The 18,767-nt window shown below is 31.6% G+C and overlaps 1 protein-coding gene across 6 annotated transcripts in view; it reads left to right on the top strand.

Moving 5' to 3' along the window:
* The first annotated feature begins 3,733 nt into the window (after window positions 1-3,733).
* Window positions 3,734-18,767, top strand: part of LOC124365109 (inter-alpha-trypsin inhibitor heavy chain H3-like) — a 31,352-nt gene continuing 16,318 nt past the window's right edge. For 5 of the 6 annotated variants that reach the window (XM_046821090.1, XM_046821070.1, XM_046821083.1 and 2 more), the window contains exons 1-10: window positions 3,752-3,895; window positions 8,016-8,130; window positions 8,642-8,811; window positions 10,330-10,440; window positions 10,971-11,109; window positions 12,538-12,643; window positions 14,356-14,519; window positions 15,128-15,328; window positions 15,628-15,769; window positions 17,933-18,116. In XM_046821090.1, the coding sequence (XP_046677046.1) occupies window positions 8,017-8,130; window positions 8,642-8,811; window positions 10,330-10,440; window positions 10,971-11,109; window positions 12,538-12,643; window positions 14,356-14,519; window positions 15,128-15,328; window positions 15,628-15,769; window positions 17,933-18,116 (1,331 nt within the window). In that variant the 5' untranslated portion in view covers window positions 3,752-3,895; window position 8,016. Of the gene's footprint in view, window positions 3,896-8,015; window positions 8,131-8,641; window positions 8,812-10,329; window positions 10,441-10,970; window positions 11,110-12,537; window positions 12,644-14,355; window positions 14,520-15,127; window positions 15,329-15,627; window positions 15,770-17,932; window positions 18,117-18,767 lie in introns of all 6 variants that reach the window. The other variant, XM_046821055.1, reaches the window with a different exon arrangement.

The following is an 18,767-nucleotide window of genomic DNA, read 5'->3' as shown; positions in this document are numbered from 1 at the left end:
CTGAGATGTTTGCCCCCTCTAGATTCTTAGCGATCGATGAGAGTATGGTTGCTTTCAAAGATAGGAGTACGTTGAAACAGTACATGCCAAAGAAAGCAATAAAACTTGGTTTCAAAATATGGGCTCTGGCATGTGCTGTTTCAGGCTTCTTACTGAAGTTTGAAGTATACACTGGTAGGAAAGATGGCCACCCAGAATTAGGACTTGGAGCAAATGTTGTAAACTTTTTATCAGAGCCATTCACTGAACAAAACAGGTGTTTATATTTTGATAACTTTTTCAGTTTTGTCCATCTTTTTTTGACTCTTTATTAGCAAAAATACTTTTGCATGTGGTACCATCAGATGGGATAGGGCGGAATATTCTCTTAAATTACTGAAAGCCAATAATGAGCTGCAAAAACATGAGCATGACTTTGCTCAATGCCAAAACCCCACAGATATAAGTGTGGCCAAATGGAAGGACCGAGGTACCAAAGCTGTTTCAGTTATTTCGAATATGCACAACCCTAGTAAGACCGAAGTTGTCCTCAGGACCAACTCTAAAGGAGTTAGAGAAAATGCTAAATGCCCTGCAGCAGTAGCTGATTATAATAGACACGTGGGCGGAGTGGATCTTTTCGACCAACATATGTCTCCTTATTCCATTTCTAGGAAATCTAGAAAATGGTGGATAAAACTGTTCTATTATTTTATTGAAACTGCTGTAGTGAACAGTTTAATTCTTCAAGAACAGTATTGCAAAAAGAATAAAGTAAAAGGGGTTTCACACTTACAGTTTAGATCTGCATTAGTAAATGGCTTGATTGATTCATATTCATCCAGAAAAAGAAGAGGACCACCACCTGCCGCAGGGTACAGCCGAACAAGGAGTAATCCGAATCGACAAAGACCTGTTCAGAACACTGTACGCCTGAGCAATGTTGGGGATCACTTGCCAAACATTATTGACAAATACAGAAGGTGTGCTTTTTGTTCTACGAAAGCAAAAGAAAAACGGAGTAACATGTTGTGTGAAACATTGTAGTGTAGCACTTTACAAACTGTGCTTTGCACCATTTCACAAGCGTTAGGTTTAGTTTTCCACATTTGTTTTACAATAAACGCCATATAATTTTGATAGCTTGGTTTTTATTCATTACGTCTTATTCATTAAGTGGTTGGTAAGTAACTTTGGGATAATAATTTCCCACTGGTTATATGTGTATAATGGTCTGTGGGATAATTATTTCCCACCCCATAAATCATATAAGATCACACACAAAATTGTTAAAAGTATTATTTATATGTTATTTTGTCCCACTAGAAGCCATTTCTGAAAAAATGTTATGTTCCCACAGTTTTGCCCTATAATGAGGTAAACAAATATTATTATCTCTAAAACTAGTTAATGTAAAGAAACCAAATTTGGTACATAGATTTGAAATAATAAGGGGAAAAATTTTTTTATTTTCTTTGATATTAACAAAATGGCATCTGTTGAAAAATATTGTAAAGTCACGTAATAAAAAAAATAATTAAACATAAAAACCAGTATAGTTATAAAACTTTTACTAGATACCAACTATTTGAACATATTATTTTACAATTCCAACGATACTTGTTTCAAAGAAATCCATCAACGCATAAGCGAGCACGACCACTTTACAGATACGCTTGCCTTTGAACCTTTAACATCTAATAAATTGTTATTTTTCATAACACTGTCAATTGCAAAATGATCTTACAAACGTGTTTATCATTTGGTAAAGTTTACATTTATTACACGACTTCTTTAACAGATACGCTTGCCTTTGAATCTTTAACATCTAATAAATTGTTATTTCTCATAACACTACCTATCAATTGCAAAATGATCTTACAAACGTGTTTATCATTTGGTAAAGTTTACATTTATTACACGACTTCTTTAACAGATACGCTTGCCTTTGAATCTTTAACATCTATAGTTATTTTTCATAACACTATCAATTGGAAACTGATCTTAAAAAAGTGTTCATCATTTGGTAACGTTTACATTTATTACACGACTTCTTTAAAGATACGCTTGCCTTTGAACCTTCAAAATCTAATAAAAGAGTTATTTTTCATAACACTGTCAATTGCAAATTGATCTTAAAAAAGTATTCATCATTTGGTAACGTTTACATCTATTATAAATGTTAAAGGTTCAATAGTCAGCGTCAGTGTTGCATTTTAATTACAGTAACAGCTGATTTATGTGACAGCTGCTCAAATAATGTTAAATTACAGGCAGTTTAGTTTGCATGTATCAAACGAAACCTTCCATAAAACAGTAATTTCTTAACCGATTAAAAAAATGTGATATCGTTGGAAAGGAAAAAAACATTTTCTATCCTATACAATTGTGATAAAACAGTGGTTTATTACTTATTTCATAAAACAAAAATTAAATGACCGAAATTTTGAAAATATTAAAACTGATTACAATAATCTTTTTTTCTGATATAAAACCTTGTGACATGGATGGGTCTACCAAGTTTTATAATAATCGTAAATATAACAACAAAGATAAACTGTTTTAATAATAATAAAAACAAATTGGCGTATAGCTGCTAACAAAAGTGGAAACTGGAAAAAGCTATTCTTTATTTTTAGTTTGGAATCACAGATAGAATATGAAAATTCATTGTCAGTTTGGTGTCACAAACATATCAACACAACTGATGCCTTCGATCGACTGACAAAATGTTTGTTGCGCTCAATAAAGCGGTCGTGCTCGCTTATTCGTTAACGAATTTTGTCATGAAGTACTGTTGCAATTCTAATCAAAAATACAAAATAGTGCGTATATTGTAAATACTTTATGGCAATACTGGTAATTTTGTTTTTTGTCTTTAAAAACATGTGCCATTTCATTAACATGAAAATAAAATCGCACAGTAATTTTATTCATGTTTCCCCTTATTTATCTAAACCTACATGTAAGGTTTGATATCTGTAGCTTTATTAGTTCCAAAGTAATAGCTTTTTTTTATAAAACATACAAAATGACTGCTATCAGCCAAACAAAACATTTCTGTTTATAGGAGATTTTGTGTTAGAAATGAGTACTATCGACAGCAGAAGTTTCTGACACACTTTTCTGTAGATAACACACACACACACACACACACACACACACACACACACACACACACACACACACACACACACACACACACACACACACACACACACACACACACACACACACACACACATTTTATGATTATAATTGTTGTGGGGGTCATGATCAGAGAAAATGCAAAAAGTCGTCCGGAATTGCCGCTATAAGGGTGATTGCAATTATATTAAAAGCAATGTAATATTAAAACTAAGCGCAATGCCAACACGTGATCGATCTAGTACTCGTATTTCACACCTCGCAAGTCCAAGTTCGCGCTGGTGGTCAAGAATTGGTTCAAAATTCACAACACTTAACTAAATTTAATAACTTTTCCTAAGTACGTACATCTTAGGCTAGTTAACGAACAATTTAATCTAAAAATCATGCAGTCTTTATCCAATGATTTGGATAATGATGTTTAAAAACATCACTATGACAATTTCGTAAGACAAGTGTAAAATCTTTCTTTCAAAACTACATTTTTAATAGTGATTATTTTCCGAAAATTCCCTAAAATATATATATATATGGCAAACGTCTATGTCAAATCATATATAGCTCAATTTATTGTAATCAGCATATCTGGGTTCTTTAATTTGTTTTACGTCAACTGCTGTTATAGGAGTATAACAGAAGACACGCACACTGACCTTGGCATGGTGCCAGCAACCTAGGGACTAAACAAAATTGCTCGCTAATTCACACATGTTCCCGGCCCTTTGATATGCATTGTCACCTTGTCAGCGCACTGCATCGTACACTTGAAGTAAGTAGTTCGTTTATATAAGCCAAGGCTCAAAGTTCAAAATTATTAATTTATGATCACATATTATAACTGAATTATGTAATTCTAAATTATCTTAAGAAAACTACCATACATATATACTATGTATAATACCATACATAATACTTTAAATCTTTAAGTCAAACACTACGAAGGGCACATTAACTTATTGGCTGAGCATTAGCAAAATCGATAGCTCAAGGGGTTGTACAATATTACATATCTGCTGTCTGTCCGCGTGACCTATAGACTTGAAATTTGTTCATAAATATTTATTCCTACATTATGCGCCAGCAAAAAAGTCCATTTCAGAAGGCGCCTGTAGGCAAAGCATTCTTTAACAAGGGAATAAACATCATGCGGTGATGCCAAGTTGTTCCCTAGCTTTTAGTCAATACCAACTAGAATATGAGTGTTCGAACAGTAAAGCAGAATTTGTCGATAATGGCGGGTGATAGTCACTTTTAACAGGTGTTTATTGATAATTTATATTTCAATAATGTATATTCAAAATAAAATATTAAACACTTTATTTTGAAAACAGCCTGTGGTAAATGTAAACACACAATATAACAACATGTGAAATTGATTTTAATTAACAGTTAATTTCTGAGTACAGGCTTGTACACGATAAAGAGGAATTATGTAATTAGCATTAACAAAGAGTACGACTTCTTTCATACAAGCTTCATCTTATCATGATGATGCAGGCTATTATGAGGAGTCAATACGTAGAGAATGCCCCTGGAAAACTTTTGATTACTCGATATTCCTCTATTTAATATACATAATATACAATAAAAAAATATTCGTCTGTGCTTGTGTGTGTGCGAGCGCCTATGTGTTTGTGTGCTATCATTAAGTTGTTATTTGTAAATGGCTGAAAATTAGTTCTGTGCCAGCATCTTTAAAATTTTTGTAATGCAGTAATTTAACGCCAAACCCATTTCATACATTATTCTAATTAATAATGACAACTGAGAATCAGCGTAACTACCAAATGTCCTACCGCTATTCAGATAACGAACTTCGAACCGGTCAGCCGGGCTCCGAACTCCAGCTTTTTTATATAAAACGTATTTGAAAATTATATGTTATATATATATATTACGTGATATGTATCAGAATAATGTGATTATTATTTTTACATTAATTTATAATTGTATGTGAAAAAACAGTAAAATGCGTTTCGGCTAAGAACAGACGTTCTTATTCTAATTGCAATAATATTATAAATACGAAAGTGCCTTTGTTTGATTGTTTTGCTTTCACGCGTAAACTATTCAACCGATTTTACTTAAATTTTGCATGGATTCATACAGTCCTTGGGATGAATATAAGTATATTCTTATTTAGATAATCCCTCCGGCCTACGCCCCACTAGACTTTAAAGTAGCGAAAAATCATATCTTTGTCTCTAGGTTGTGAAATATCAATTACAAGAGCATGTCTAGTGTATTCTACTGTTCTGTGTAAACATTGTTTATTATTTTCAATTTATAAATGTGATTTAGTTAGTACATTCAATAAGGAATAATCATTACTTTTCTTGTCGCTTTATATTTCAACGCTTAGGTAAGTACTCATTTATCTTAGAAAAGTTCCTGAAACATAAGATGGTCACAATTTGACTCTGAATACTCCCTACGAAACAGTTGGGAAGAAATGTGCTACATGAAAGTTCGTTGAACTGTAACTTTGAACTAATATACAAATTCCAAGTGTAAATGTTCTAAATTATTAAAAATATTTTTCAGTATATAAAGAAACATACGCGTAGTGTCATTGTTAATATACTTTTCATTGTACATGTTTATCCAATATTAAGTATTAGATCTAAAAGACAATGTTTCTATCTAACTTTTACTATAAATTTAAAGAATGATGTAAAAGGCTTCTCTGATCTGTGATATATATTTTCTTGACCAAGAAACAAGGCAAACCCAAGTATGAAACAAAACGTACTAAGATCGGAGTAACTTAAAATGTCTATAAATATTCACTAATATTCACTTTTTAATATATTTTGTGATCGTTGGAAGAAGGCAAACTCAACCTTAGCGTCGGAAATATAATTCATTCAAACCAGCAGTGGCCACCCACGTGCAACGCCTACTAAAATTGTATGCAAAGCAACTGGTAACTGCTCGCAGTGCAGATATAAAAGACCGTGTAGTTTAACTGTAACTTTTATTATAAAATTTAAAGGCTGTTATTAAACCTAAGTTAGTTCCTTTTTGACAAAATTAGGCTTCTTAGAGCTGCACATACATTTGTGTGTGTATTGACCGAGAAAGAAGCAAAATCGGGTATGGAATAAAAAATACTAAGCTTAAAGTAAATTACAATTTCATAAATATATATATATATATATATATATATATATATATATATATGTATGTATTAAACGGTTGTTTTTTTTAATCGGAATAGTAATAACATTAATATTTATCATTAAACAATTGCGTACATTTCATGGTTATAGTTTAATAATTAATATTATTAGAGGTTTTAAATAAATAACCAAATTTTGAGATATGTTATAAGAGCTTAATAGCTATGAAACTGTAACTAAGAAAACTGTCAATCAACCTTCATTAAAATTTAGTTGGGCATACAAGATCTCAGGTTTATGACTGCTTTCATAAATAAAATGTATTATTTTAGCAAACGCAAATTAAAATATCTTGAGATCAGAAATGATTTAGTAATGCTTTATTTGATCATGTTTCATTTACATTATCGAAGTTCATTATTAAGGAGCAAGATCAAAATATAACGATTACAACACACAGATCCCAATGTGCAGTCAAACACCGCTTGAGCTTAGTGAGTCGACCGCTGAGGCCTTACATTCTGATATGTATTGTTTCCAAATTAATTGTTTTTAACATATTTTGACAGTGGTCACCAGCTATTCGATTTGGCAACAATGTGATACTCTGAAATTGGCTATTACTTGGACTTCTTTGGTGGCACTTGATATACGTATATCACAAAATGTACTTGCTCTGCCGGGAATTGAAACCGTATCTCTCCCTACAACCTACATCACGTTCTATGATGGTGTATGTCAATCTATGGGATTTGACTTAGCATTAGCAAAAATTTTTACATTGGTCTTATGGTTAACCATAATAACAAGAAAATCACAGTATAAATCAATTTGTTTGCAAATCGAGTCAAATCATATAACATTTCTACATATTACCTATAGCTGCCGACTTGAAATTTTACGTCAGCAAAGCATGTTAAACGACACGTGGTGTGGCGTACTCCTACCATATATTGCGACTTATTAGATAATAACCGCAAAGGAAATCAGCTAGGTGTTGCAATCGCCCTCCTAGTGACAGCAAGGCACAGGACTGTGTGTTTAATATGGACATATTAAAATTAAAATGTCCACTAGAAAACGTGTGGAGTGTTTTTTAATTTTTTGTATCTGTATGTACAGAATCTAAAGAATTGGAACAAAACTCTTTGGAGTATATTTTTTATTTTATCCTTCTTACGTGAGAAGGTAAGTGATCGTTTCGGAATGATTACAGGAGTAACCTGATATGGCTTGAAATTAAGGAACTAACAACTAATTAAATATTTATGTATATCCCATTTTCTTTATATTTGGTATGAATCCTCCTTTCTGAATTATCTTACTGTAGTTCATAAGATAACTAGTACATATTTATACTGTTAAGGAGTTTTTTTATTCATAAATATTTGTTTTAGTAAACAATTATCAATCAGCAGATTATTTTAAATTTTTTTATAAGATATAAAGAACTTTGAATAAAATTATGCACTGAAGCACCTTTCTAATTCAAATATTTAACGATAAATTTGGATTTGAAAATTTCCCAGTGGTCTTAAAAGTCTGATTAAAAAACGAATGGGATTGATCAAAATGCTTAGAATTCTTAAAAACTGTTCTGTAAGTCTTAAGCTAAAATACATTTATATTCCTACTAAATATTGTAATTATTAGTATCATACTCAAAGTCAAAAATAACAATTATTAGAAATAATTACTTTTCAAATATATTTATGTTTTATTAATACGTATACCATATATGTACCATTTTTGTATTTGGATGGCAAGAATGCTGCGTTCAATAACTGTGTGCATCGTGCTGCTGCTACTGCAGGCTCACCTCTCCACTCAGGACATGGTCAGTTACGTTACAAGAAGCAGGAGGTCTGTAGCAGGAGACTCAGTAAGTTGTGACAAGCTTAGTTAATTACTACTCAAATTATGTACTTAGAGTTACTTACTTTTTGTTCCAAAAATCAGGGATTAAATTGAATTGTGAAGTAGGCTATATAATTGTAATAACAAGTATACAACATTAGTTTAGAATTATGTACTATATTTGGAATAAAATGTTTCTTTTGACTTCATGTATTCATATTCCGTATGTGTTTAATGCTTTTACCACTAAGCCTTTTGACAGTAAACTATTTTATGGAAAGATAAATTACTAAATATTTGGTTTGTTTTGAAGAACTGATTATAATTTATACAATTATATTTTACCGTAGGATTTATTGATAGTATTGTTGTAGTATTAGTATTACTCAGAATTACGATTACCCCGTAAGAGGCAATACTGCTATTATCTCAAAGGGTGTTCTGTGATCATAGATTTTTTTATAACAATTGTTTAGAATCAAGTATCATCAAATTCATTTTCACACAGTTCCTTCAAACCATTTATGCTGCTATAGGATGTTAAAGAGAAGCCGATTATTCGCTCGCTACATATCACATCCGATATCAAGTACCGTTATGCCACAACTCTGGTCTACAGCAGGGTTGTCAACCCCTCAGATCAGGCTGGCGAAGCTGTCTTCTACGTCATCCTGCCCGAGACAGCGTTCATCTCAGAATTTCTCATGTAAGTATCATTAACAATTTAGTTGTTTCTAAAGATGGATGGATATGTGTGACTTCATTCGTACCTTTTCTATTTCACAACATCAGTTTTCAGCAGTAACATAATTCATATTTAATATTTCGTTTGATGTATTAATGGTTAGTACATGGGTACATCAACTAATCACGAAATCTCAATATCAAATATATTTCTAGGCCTCTTATTTAATAAAAAATAATATGGATCTTAAATAGACGTAAAGTCCGCTTCCAAAGTAATTTATGAAATATTACATACGGAACAATGAAACAGGGTAAACCTAGAACTAGTTAAGACACAATATACAAGATTACTTGTAATAAGACTAAACTTATTCCGGAAAGTATTTATTCCAGATATTCCAGAAAGTTGAATTATGGTAAAAAGTATGCCTTACGACTTAAGTATAAAAACTAAAGCATGTTTATAAACAATGACTTACCAATGAAACATTTATAGGGGTTGATATCGGGTTGATATAGTTCCCTAAAATAGCCAAATTTTGTTTTCAACATTTCGGCAGTATCTTGTATAGAGGCTTACAAAAACTCGATTGAAAAATAAGGATATAATATTTTAACAGTACTCAAAAAAATAATTTCCTTAAGAATTATATTAATTACAAAAATAATGATATGAATTAATATTTCACTGAAAGTCTATAAAAATGTAATTCCTTGAAGTTGTAATTCATGTCCTCAATTCCCCCGTTCACACTGGGCCTGGTTAAAAATGTACTAAATTAATAAAATAATGTTAATATATTTTATATTACTTCAAATTAGTTATTTCAAAGGGCCATGATTTTGATATTGACAAAATATAGACCAACCAAAACCGACTACATTACCTTAAGATCATATAAAGGAACAAAATATTTTTGGCTTTATTGTTTATTTGTGACTTTATCTTTCTAAATTTTAAATTAATTATTGTTTTTTAAGGCATTGAATTATGTGTATTGTATGTTCAACGTTTAGTAAGTGTCCTCATTCAAATATTTGTTTCATATTTATGTGTGTTATAAAGACAAATATTTACACGTTTATTTCATCATGACAGTTACCAATTCCAACTTTAAGTATAGATTTCGTAATTAAAAAAAGACTTTGTTTGTACTAAAAGGTATTTGGATTTTATTCCATAAAAACGTTATTAAAACTGAACCTAAAAGGAAAAGTAATTCAATGCTTTCGTTCAAAACAAGACACTAGTCAAAACATCTGATAGTAAAATTTAGTATTAACTGTTTGCACAGTTATTGTAGGATAAAAATCAAGATGGTTTTTAAAAGCATGACAGTATAAGATGAGGGTAATGGGTGAATTAGGTTACATAGTAAGCATGACCGACTGTTTCTTAGCAGAAGTCATAAACTGTGAATTGTATTTAATAAATGATTTATAATAACCCAATAACCAATGACGTCCAAGGACATATGCTGCTATGTGTTTATGTTCAGTCAGTATCATAAAGATATAATTTTCAATTGTTTTACAGGGAAGTGAAGGACGAAGTGTATAAGGCCCATGTGAAAAAGAAGGATGAAGCCAAAACTGAGTACGACGAGGCTGTGCAGGCAGGCCAGTCCGCAGGGCATGTAGTGCTGGAGTAAGTGTTGTACCATTTACACAACTTTAAACTTCAGTAGTCCCAGATTTTGTAGTATGATCGTAGAAGTTTAGCTTAAAATTGTCAAGTAAAAGTGAAGTAAAAGTAAAGAATGTCTTATTTTACCAGGCGAAATTAGGGCTAAGAAGCCTTCTCTAACACTTAACCTGGTAACAAGTAAAGGGTTATAGATTTATTTTTGTTAATGTTTGAACTGTTCAAATACATTACTGAACAAAGAACTTTTGAGTTGCATTATCACGACAATCTAGTATAAATCAACTTTGTTTGGAAAGAATAAGCAGTTCTTTACCGAATATAAACATCAAACCTCGAACTTTACTGCTCATTATCATCATCTCAATAAGTTATAGGCCTAATCTTTCGTTTCAAATACACAAGTTATTTTAAAATGGATTGATATGAAAATAATATTAATAAAGTTCTCTCTCATTTCTAGACTCTCTACTTAATACGAGTATTTAACCTTTTGATGTTATATTTTAAAATATTTCATTCATTGTTTACAGCACAAGAGACTCGAACCAATTTATAGTGACAGTGAATATCGAAGCTCATGGCAAAGTCACTTTCAACCTGACTTATGAACAGCTCCTGGCCAGAAATCTGGGAGTTTATACCAACACCATTAATATCAACCCTCAGCAGGTTAGAATCTGACCTGAGCAATACTGGTGTCGTGATTACGTACTTTGTATTTTTACACTTATGCATAGTAAGCTTGTGGTCTTTTAATGCTGTAAATATTCTCTCAGTAGTTTTGTGATAATCATATTTACATTCTTTGTTTGAAGTTTATTTTTGACAATGGAATGTTTGTAAAGGAAACAGGATTTTTCCGGACATTTGCCATCGTTCAGTGATTTCACTGATTTTTGTGTCACTGAATGTTGGCAAATTTCCGGAAAAATCCTTTTTCCTTCACATATTTACATGTTTACAAAAAGGTTTGAAATAAGAAGTCTTGTCAGTAATTTTATTTAATAAATGTAATAAAACGAATAATTAATTAATGTCGAATGATTTGCTATAATATAACTTAATTTTCTGATGAAAGCTGATTGTTAGGACCGAATAGTGTGAATATTAATAATATTTGTAACTAACATCAATTTTATTACCCGTGAAAACGTACACTTAATTACGTGCTAGAAGAAAATCTGGTGAAGAATTAATTTATATGAAGTATCCACATTGGGTCCTTAATGAACCATTTCAATTTATTCAACCACGAAGTACCACCAACCACTGACCAACCCACCACCAACCACTGACCAACCCACCACCAACCACTGACCAACCCACCACCACCCACTCCTCCATTGGCATATCTAATTAAAATGTATTTTCATTTTTTGACATTTCCCAATGACTTGAAGTTTAGTCGCAATAAAATTAATATATTTAACGGAAACCTGACAACTTTTTATAGAAGAGAAATAAAAATAATTCAAGTATATTCAGAAAAAAATAAAAAAGCGAAACATTTAAAACACAGAAAATGCACTTATGTATTCTGTGTTTTGTCATAATCATTTTACTGTCTTAGCATGCACATTTTGTTTCAAAAACGACAATTTTATGTAGCAAGGCTTGCAGTTTATTAAAATATTATTTAAAAATAGAAACCAAAAATATTTTGCGTTAGAAAACTATTAGTAATTTCATACAAACTGTATTCTACTCAAATTAAAATATACTAACCTAACATACAAAACTGTTAGCAATTTTAACATTAATTATACTTTGCATATGGTAAACCTGATATAAGCTATTCTATAATATTTGGGGAAATTAATCTAATAGCAAAATTATTTTTCAACCCTAAAATATTTTAAGAGGAATTGGTAATGTCAAAATATGTTTTGAGAACCTTTGTTTACAAAGCCGACAGAAAGACGAGTAAATCGGTATACTGTAGCTGCTTCCAATATAAGCTACATAAAAATAATCATAGCAGGCACGTACTGAAGTGATGAATGAACCCTGTGATGAAATCGCATCGACAGAAAGAACTATAAATTTTTTTAGTAGGGTTTCCATTATTGCATCTTATGTTTCCTATTTTTATTCCAGATCGTGGAAGACATGTCAGTGACTGTAAATATAGAAGACCCATTTCCTATTAAGGACTTAGAGGTGTTTGAACTTCAAGTTTCTAACAATTCTATGACCAACAAACGTAAGGATGAAACATTGAATATAGTTTGTTAAATTCTTTAAGTAGAGAATCTAAAACCGGTTTGAAAATCAATGACCTTTCTAACTAATCTTTTCAGACAATAGTCAGTCTTAGACAGGGAAGGAGATGCTTGTTGTAGATCTACATAATCATTTGAGATATTAAGCAGATAAGTCAGTATATACATGATTATATTGGTGTTCCCACTATTGGTGTAAGAAATTAAAAAAAAAAAAACAAAGAATTAACATACATAAATTTCTCCCATTAATAAGCAAGCTATTTTTTGGCTACTAGATCCGAACGGTATTATTAAATATTCTCCAGCAACTTGCTCAAGTTGTCTACCTGAACAAGACCATTTAAGAAGACATTATTTTTGGTCGGGATAATCTCTTGTCATACTTAACAATTTCATATACGTTTTTTGTTCGTTATCGTTTAAAAGAAGATTGTCTTTACTAATAACTGCTTACGACAGCTCTCTACATTACTTCCCCATTTAATTACTGTAACTCCGTGATCAATGATATGACCATAGTACTAAGTGAGAAGCTGCAGAGAATTCAAAACTATAGTATACGTTACGTTTACGTTGTGAGACGGGAGCAGCACATCACACCCTACTATAAGGAAAATATTGTAAAATTGAAAGATCAAAGATCTATTAAAATTCTAAAACTAGTTCATTCAATAATACATTGTGGTTTTCCAAGATATTTTTCTGAAATTTTAAATCTGTGTCTTATGTAAGTGTTAAGAAACACTCGCTCTGGCTCGTACATTTTAAGAATTCCTCAGCACAGGACTGCAGTGTGTATTAAGTCATCCCATGTAATGGCTTATAGGTTGTGGAATGCACTTCCCCAAACAATTATTTCCGTCGATAACCGTTCCCGGTTAATGACGAAACTGAAATATTTGTATATTAAGCGGTTATCCGAGGCTGGCCTGGTCTGAGATGCTGTGGGCGTGACACTGGCAGAGGGATGAATACAAATTAAAGTTAGGACTTATTAGAAATAATAAGTTATTCTAATTAATTTAGTTTTATATGCATATTAAAAGTATATTTTTTATTTAATATGGTTTTAAGATTTATAGAAGTAGTTAGTTTATTAATTTCTCAAACTTTCATATTTAGGTGTTAAAATATTATATTAATTTCATATTGTTTAAATGAAATTATTTCTTTAATTTTTATTCTTAAGGCAATATTTAAGTTTTTTTATTCTACGCTGTCGCAGGTTGTGCAGGTTTACATGACAAGAGTATCTTACACAAACCAAATGTTAAAGAGTGGGCTTACGAATCATTTTCTAACGCGACTTTTTATTTTTGCCTAAGTATAGAATATAATTACCAAATTTTACGTAGATTTTTCTGTCATAAAATAGAGAAAATATACGTCGGAATCTCAGCTTTACAAAACTTTATACGTGCACTAAGAGATAGGTACACGTGTAATTCTTAATCCACTTCAGCGTTGTATATAATACTCGTGTATATATATATATATATATATATATATATATATATATATATATATATATCATGTGTGTGTGTATGTATGTATATAAAATAAGGCTTTATACAAACTGTACGTAATATAATTCAAAAATTCAAAGCTGTATGATAGTACAGTCTGAATGAGTTTAATTTAGTATTAAACTGGTTTATTATTTGCTTATTGACAATTTAGATTTTTCCAGCAAACTTACTTGCAATAATAGAAGAAAATAATCCCAATCACAAATCAGTTGTTTGGTCGCCAACACCAGAAGAACAGAGAAGCGGAGACATCGCCGGACTCAGCTGTCAGTTTGTCGTAAAATACGACGTAGATAGGAAAGGCAAGGAGCAACAGATGATACTGGTGAGTATAAGGCAGTGTTTTGAGCACTTAATGGTTATCGAGGATTTTAACAGCTTCTGATCTAGAGTTTAAAACGTTTAAATATTTTATACAACAGTCTTCGAAACTAGAAAATAATTTTCAAAATCTTCCTTTAGTTAAAAATAGATGGAGAAAACGGTGATCATAAGAATTAAAATTGTTAACTGAATACGTTCTTATCTCTTGTTAAGTAAAATTAGAATGAAGTAGAAAACCTCTGGATCGGGTGGACAAAACAAATATATTATTGTGAATGTTATACAACTGTTTTGTTTCTGGGATATTCCAGAACACGCTAAATCCCCCGCCTGAAACTTCCTTTTTATTAGACAGCTTATTATAGAACAAATATTAGACATTTTCTTTGTATAAAAATAATATCAGTAGTTCGATGTGATATACCATTTAGAAACGACCAGATGTTCAACAGAAATATTATTTTTGGAAGATCTCATTAGTATTACCATCTCTGGGCGCTTTTGCTTGACACTAATTTTTTGGACACCCTCGTATAATGAAGTAGAGACGAGTGGAAAGATCATAATAATTTGCACTAATGGACTTTAGGGTTTTCTTTTACTTTCCAGGTTAATGAAGGATACTTCGTTCATTTCTTTGCGCCTGAGAATCTACACCCGCTACGGAAGCATGTTGTGTTTGTGCTGGACTACAGCTACTCTATGCGTGGTAGAAAACGGGAACAACTTGAGGAAGCAATGTTTAAAATTCTCTCTGAGCTTAACTCCAAAGATTGTTTTAGCATCGTAACTTTCCATGGTTATGTTGAGGTGAGTGATATAAATTAAGAGATATAAAAATTAGCGGAGTAAAAACAACGGATATGACGTAGGTTAAGAAGGCTATTTGTATCTGTACTCCTCTCACAAAACTTATGTAATCCAAATGAAATATACAAACCTTATAAGAGATAATTATATAAAGAGTAAGAGATACTTATATAAAGAGTAAGAGATAATTATCTTTTTACCATTGTTTTATTAAATGAAAGGTGGATTAATAATAACATTGAATGAAAACAATTTGTATGTGCATAAAAAAATTAAAAAAAGCTTTATCTATTTTACAGGCTTGGTCTCCCACATCGATATATTCATCCGCACCACGGCCTGCTGATCAACCCGTCTTAGACGGCAGCTTTGTCATTGAGGCCACGCCTACAAACATAGCTGCAGCTCATTCTTACCTGAAAAATTATACAGACCTTGGATGTAAGTTGTGTATAATGTAAGAAACAGCAACATTTACACTTGACTTGGTTTGGCCAACATATTGCCTTAAACACAGTATTCAATCAATGTTTAATGTATATCTCAATATATATGTATGTAAAATATATATATATATATATATATATATATATATATATATTAGTATATTAGTTGTAAGATTAAATTTCCCCGTATATCTGCAAGAAGTGCTTGTAAACATTAATATTTGTATTAAAAAAAACATAATTCGTTAAATAAATTAGCAAACAATTACAAATAACTTGTCAGAGCCAAATTACTGTGAAAAAATTTAAGACTAAACAAACATAGCAAAGTGTTATATAGTTGTTTACATAAAGTTATTTTTATTCTGCTTGTAAAATTACTTATTTTTAAATATTTTAAATAACCAACATCATTTGAAATTTTATTTTGAATTCGACGAATCTGTTTTAATTTATAGATCTTAGCCTACACTTCTTATGAAGTGTGTACCAAAATATTGGTTGAAGTTGGTTGAGCAGTTATAATTGTAAAGTACAATTGTTAAAATTTATAACATCCAATCCGAACGACTGAAAAATATAGGAGATAGACTATGCATTACGTGTATTTAGTCTTTGTCTCCTATTGGTCTACAAATAATATCCTAAAGTTTTTAGTGGGGCTTGCTAAACGCTGCATTGTACTAAATGTTGAGAGTATTGTTTTATAAATTCAGTTTCTTTCCAATTTTAAAACTTTTAAACCTATTTCCAAGAAGAGAGTGCTTAAACTATATCTATATTTAGACAAATTTTCGTCATAGGTTTGAACTATGGATATTGAAAACTTTGTTTGAAACCTTCCAAAGTTGTTTATGTCATATATGTGTCGTGCATGAACAAAAGCCACTTTTTGAAAATATTCTTTTGTGATGCTTTAAAGTCCCTAAGTATGTCGTCCTCTTCAACATACTAAAGTTTCTCATGTAGACTTAGGGACCAAGGTTACACAGATAAAGCAACCGAGCAACCACTACAGAAGTTCCTCTCATTAGTGGTTTGAAAGTTTCATTACCTGATTGGTATGTACGTACTCTGACTCAATTACTTTCAACTAGCGAATAAAAACAAGAGAACAGCTTCCGGGCATTTCAGGTATATGCATTTGTATATACAGGGTGGCGCATATGTCAGTTTCCCCAGAAGAGAAATTTAAAGGAGTTAAGGGTTAATTGATTAAAACACTTTCAGGCAAGAAAACTAAAATGTCTAATTAGGCTTCTGAGTCTGTCAAGATTTTGCGGTTTTGAAGCATACACAGTCTCCTTTATAATACCACACAGTGAAAAATCACATGTCGAGAGCGCAGGCCAATCAATTGCACCACGGAGACCAATCCATTCATTAAATGTGTTATTTTAAAAATCTCGTACTTGGATACCGAAATGTGCAGGAGCACCATCTTGTTGTCAAATGAGCGAATTAATACTGAAAACAAGATCGTTTCTGAGCTCGAGAACTACTACTTCTTGCAGAAACCGTAAGTAACTTTCTGAGTTAACATTTCCTTTAAGAAAATAAGGACCAACCAGTGCAGTACTCGAAATACCTTCCCATACATAACACCAGGCACATTGAGTTCTGCTTGGATTACGTTATGAGGATTTACAAGCAGTTTACCGATTAACGCGTCCATTTACGTAGTTTGAAACATGCCTCATCACACCACAAAATTGGCTAACTCGTTTTTGTATTGTAAATGTAATTTATTTGAACCAGAGATGCTCCACCTTAGATCGAAAATAGATTGATTACAAAGCAGGATATAGACGCTTTAAAAGCCGAATACATTAGACTGGGAGTACACGCTTTCTGGTTAAATTAAACTTAACAAACCTTCTTATGTATTTATATTTAACCTCCTATTTTGGTCGGAGCAACAAGCCAAACTTAACTATGCACCGTAAATGTAATTCATTAAAACCAAAGTTGTTCAACCATGTAACAAGCTAAAATTAATGCCAGGCGAGGGTTTTTTTTAACTTCACAAAGCTTATTTCATGAGCGAACTCTCAGTAAATAAGATTTCTATATCGTTTAGGAATTTCAGTTCAATGAAATATCTCTTAAATGTTTTTAATTTCAGTCACAATGTAACAATTTCTATCTTTTTTTACAGCAACAAACATAATGGCGGGTCTCAGAACAGGGCTGCAACTGATCACTGTCGGCTTTTATTTCTGGGACAACTATAAAGGCCCGCCACAACCTTTAATTGTCTTCTTGACAGACGGGCAACCTAACGTAGAGGTGACAGACCCAAACACTATCGTCAATTTGACCAAGTCTCTCAACATTAATAAGTACGTTTCACAATAAAGTTATTGGAAAATACTTGGTATAAGCGGTACACATAAGCGCCCGCATGAGTGTACTGCGTTTGTATTGCAAGAGTTTGTTTCTGTTGATGTAATGGTGTATACGACTAAATTAGCAATTAAAATTTAAAATCACAATTGAAAATGTTGTTTGCCTAGGACTTAACAAATTCAGATTTTTGTTAGGTCTGGGTATAATCTCAATTGTAAAATTGGTAGAAATAAGTAGTATTATTAATTTAATTTTCGGAATGATACATATGTTTAAGTAAATTTTTTTCCATAATCTTTATCAAAACGTTTGATTACTTTTAACAAAGAGATGCGAGGTACTAAGGTTTAGATTACAAAACCAAATATTAGTGCGTGTACGCTACATGAAGCTACGTAAATGTATTTTATCACAACATTTTCGCAGAAAATAACGGTATTCGATTCAGTCTAGAGTAGTTTCTCAGAGTTCTAGAACTAACAAACGTTACCCAATACAATAAAATTATATAATATCCAAGGGGAAGCTGTCAGTGAATCAGTTAATGTTACATAATCTTACATAAAATTATCAAAAGACTACGCTGATAAATGATGGCATGAAGATAATTAACACTTGGATAGCATTTTTAAATTGACAGGGCC

This window comes from Homalodisca vitripennis, chromosome 1 (assembly GCF_021130785.1).
Source record: "Homalodisca vitripennis isolate AUS2020 chromosome 1, UT_GWSS_2.1, whole genome shotgun sequence".
In the NCBI taxonomy this organism is placed as follows: domain Eukaryota; kingdom Metazoa; phylum Arthropoda; class Insecta; order Hemiptera; family Cicadellidae; genus Homalodisca; species Homalodisca vitripennis.
The sequence above is the reverse complement of the archived record's forward strand: the minus strand, read 5'-3'. Positions and strand labels throughout refer to the sequence as shown.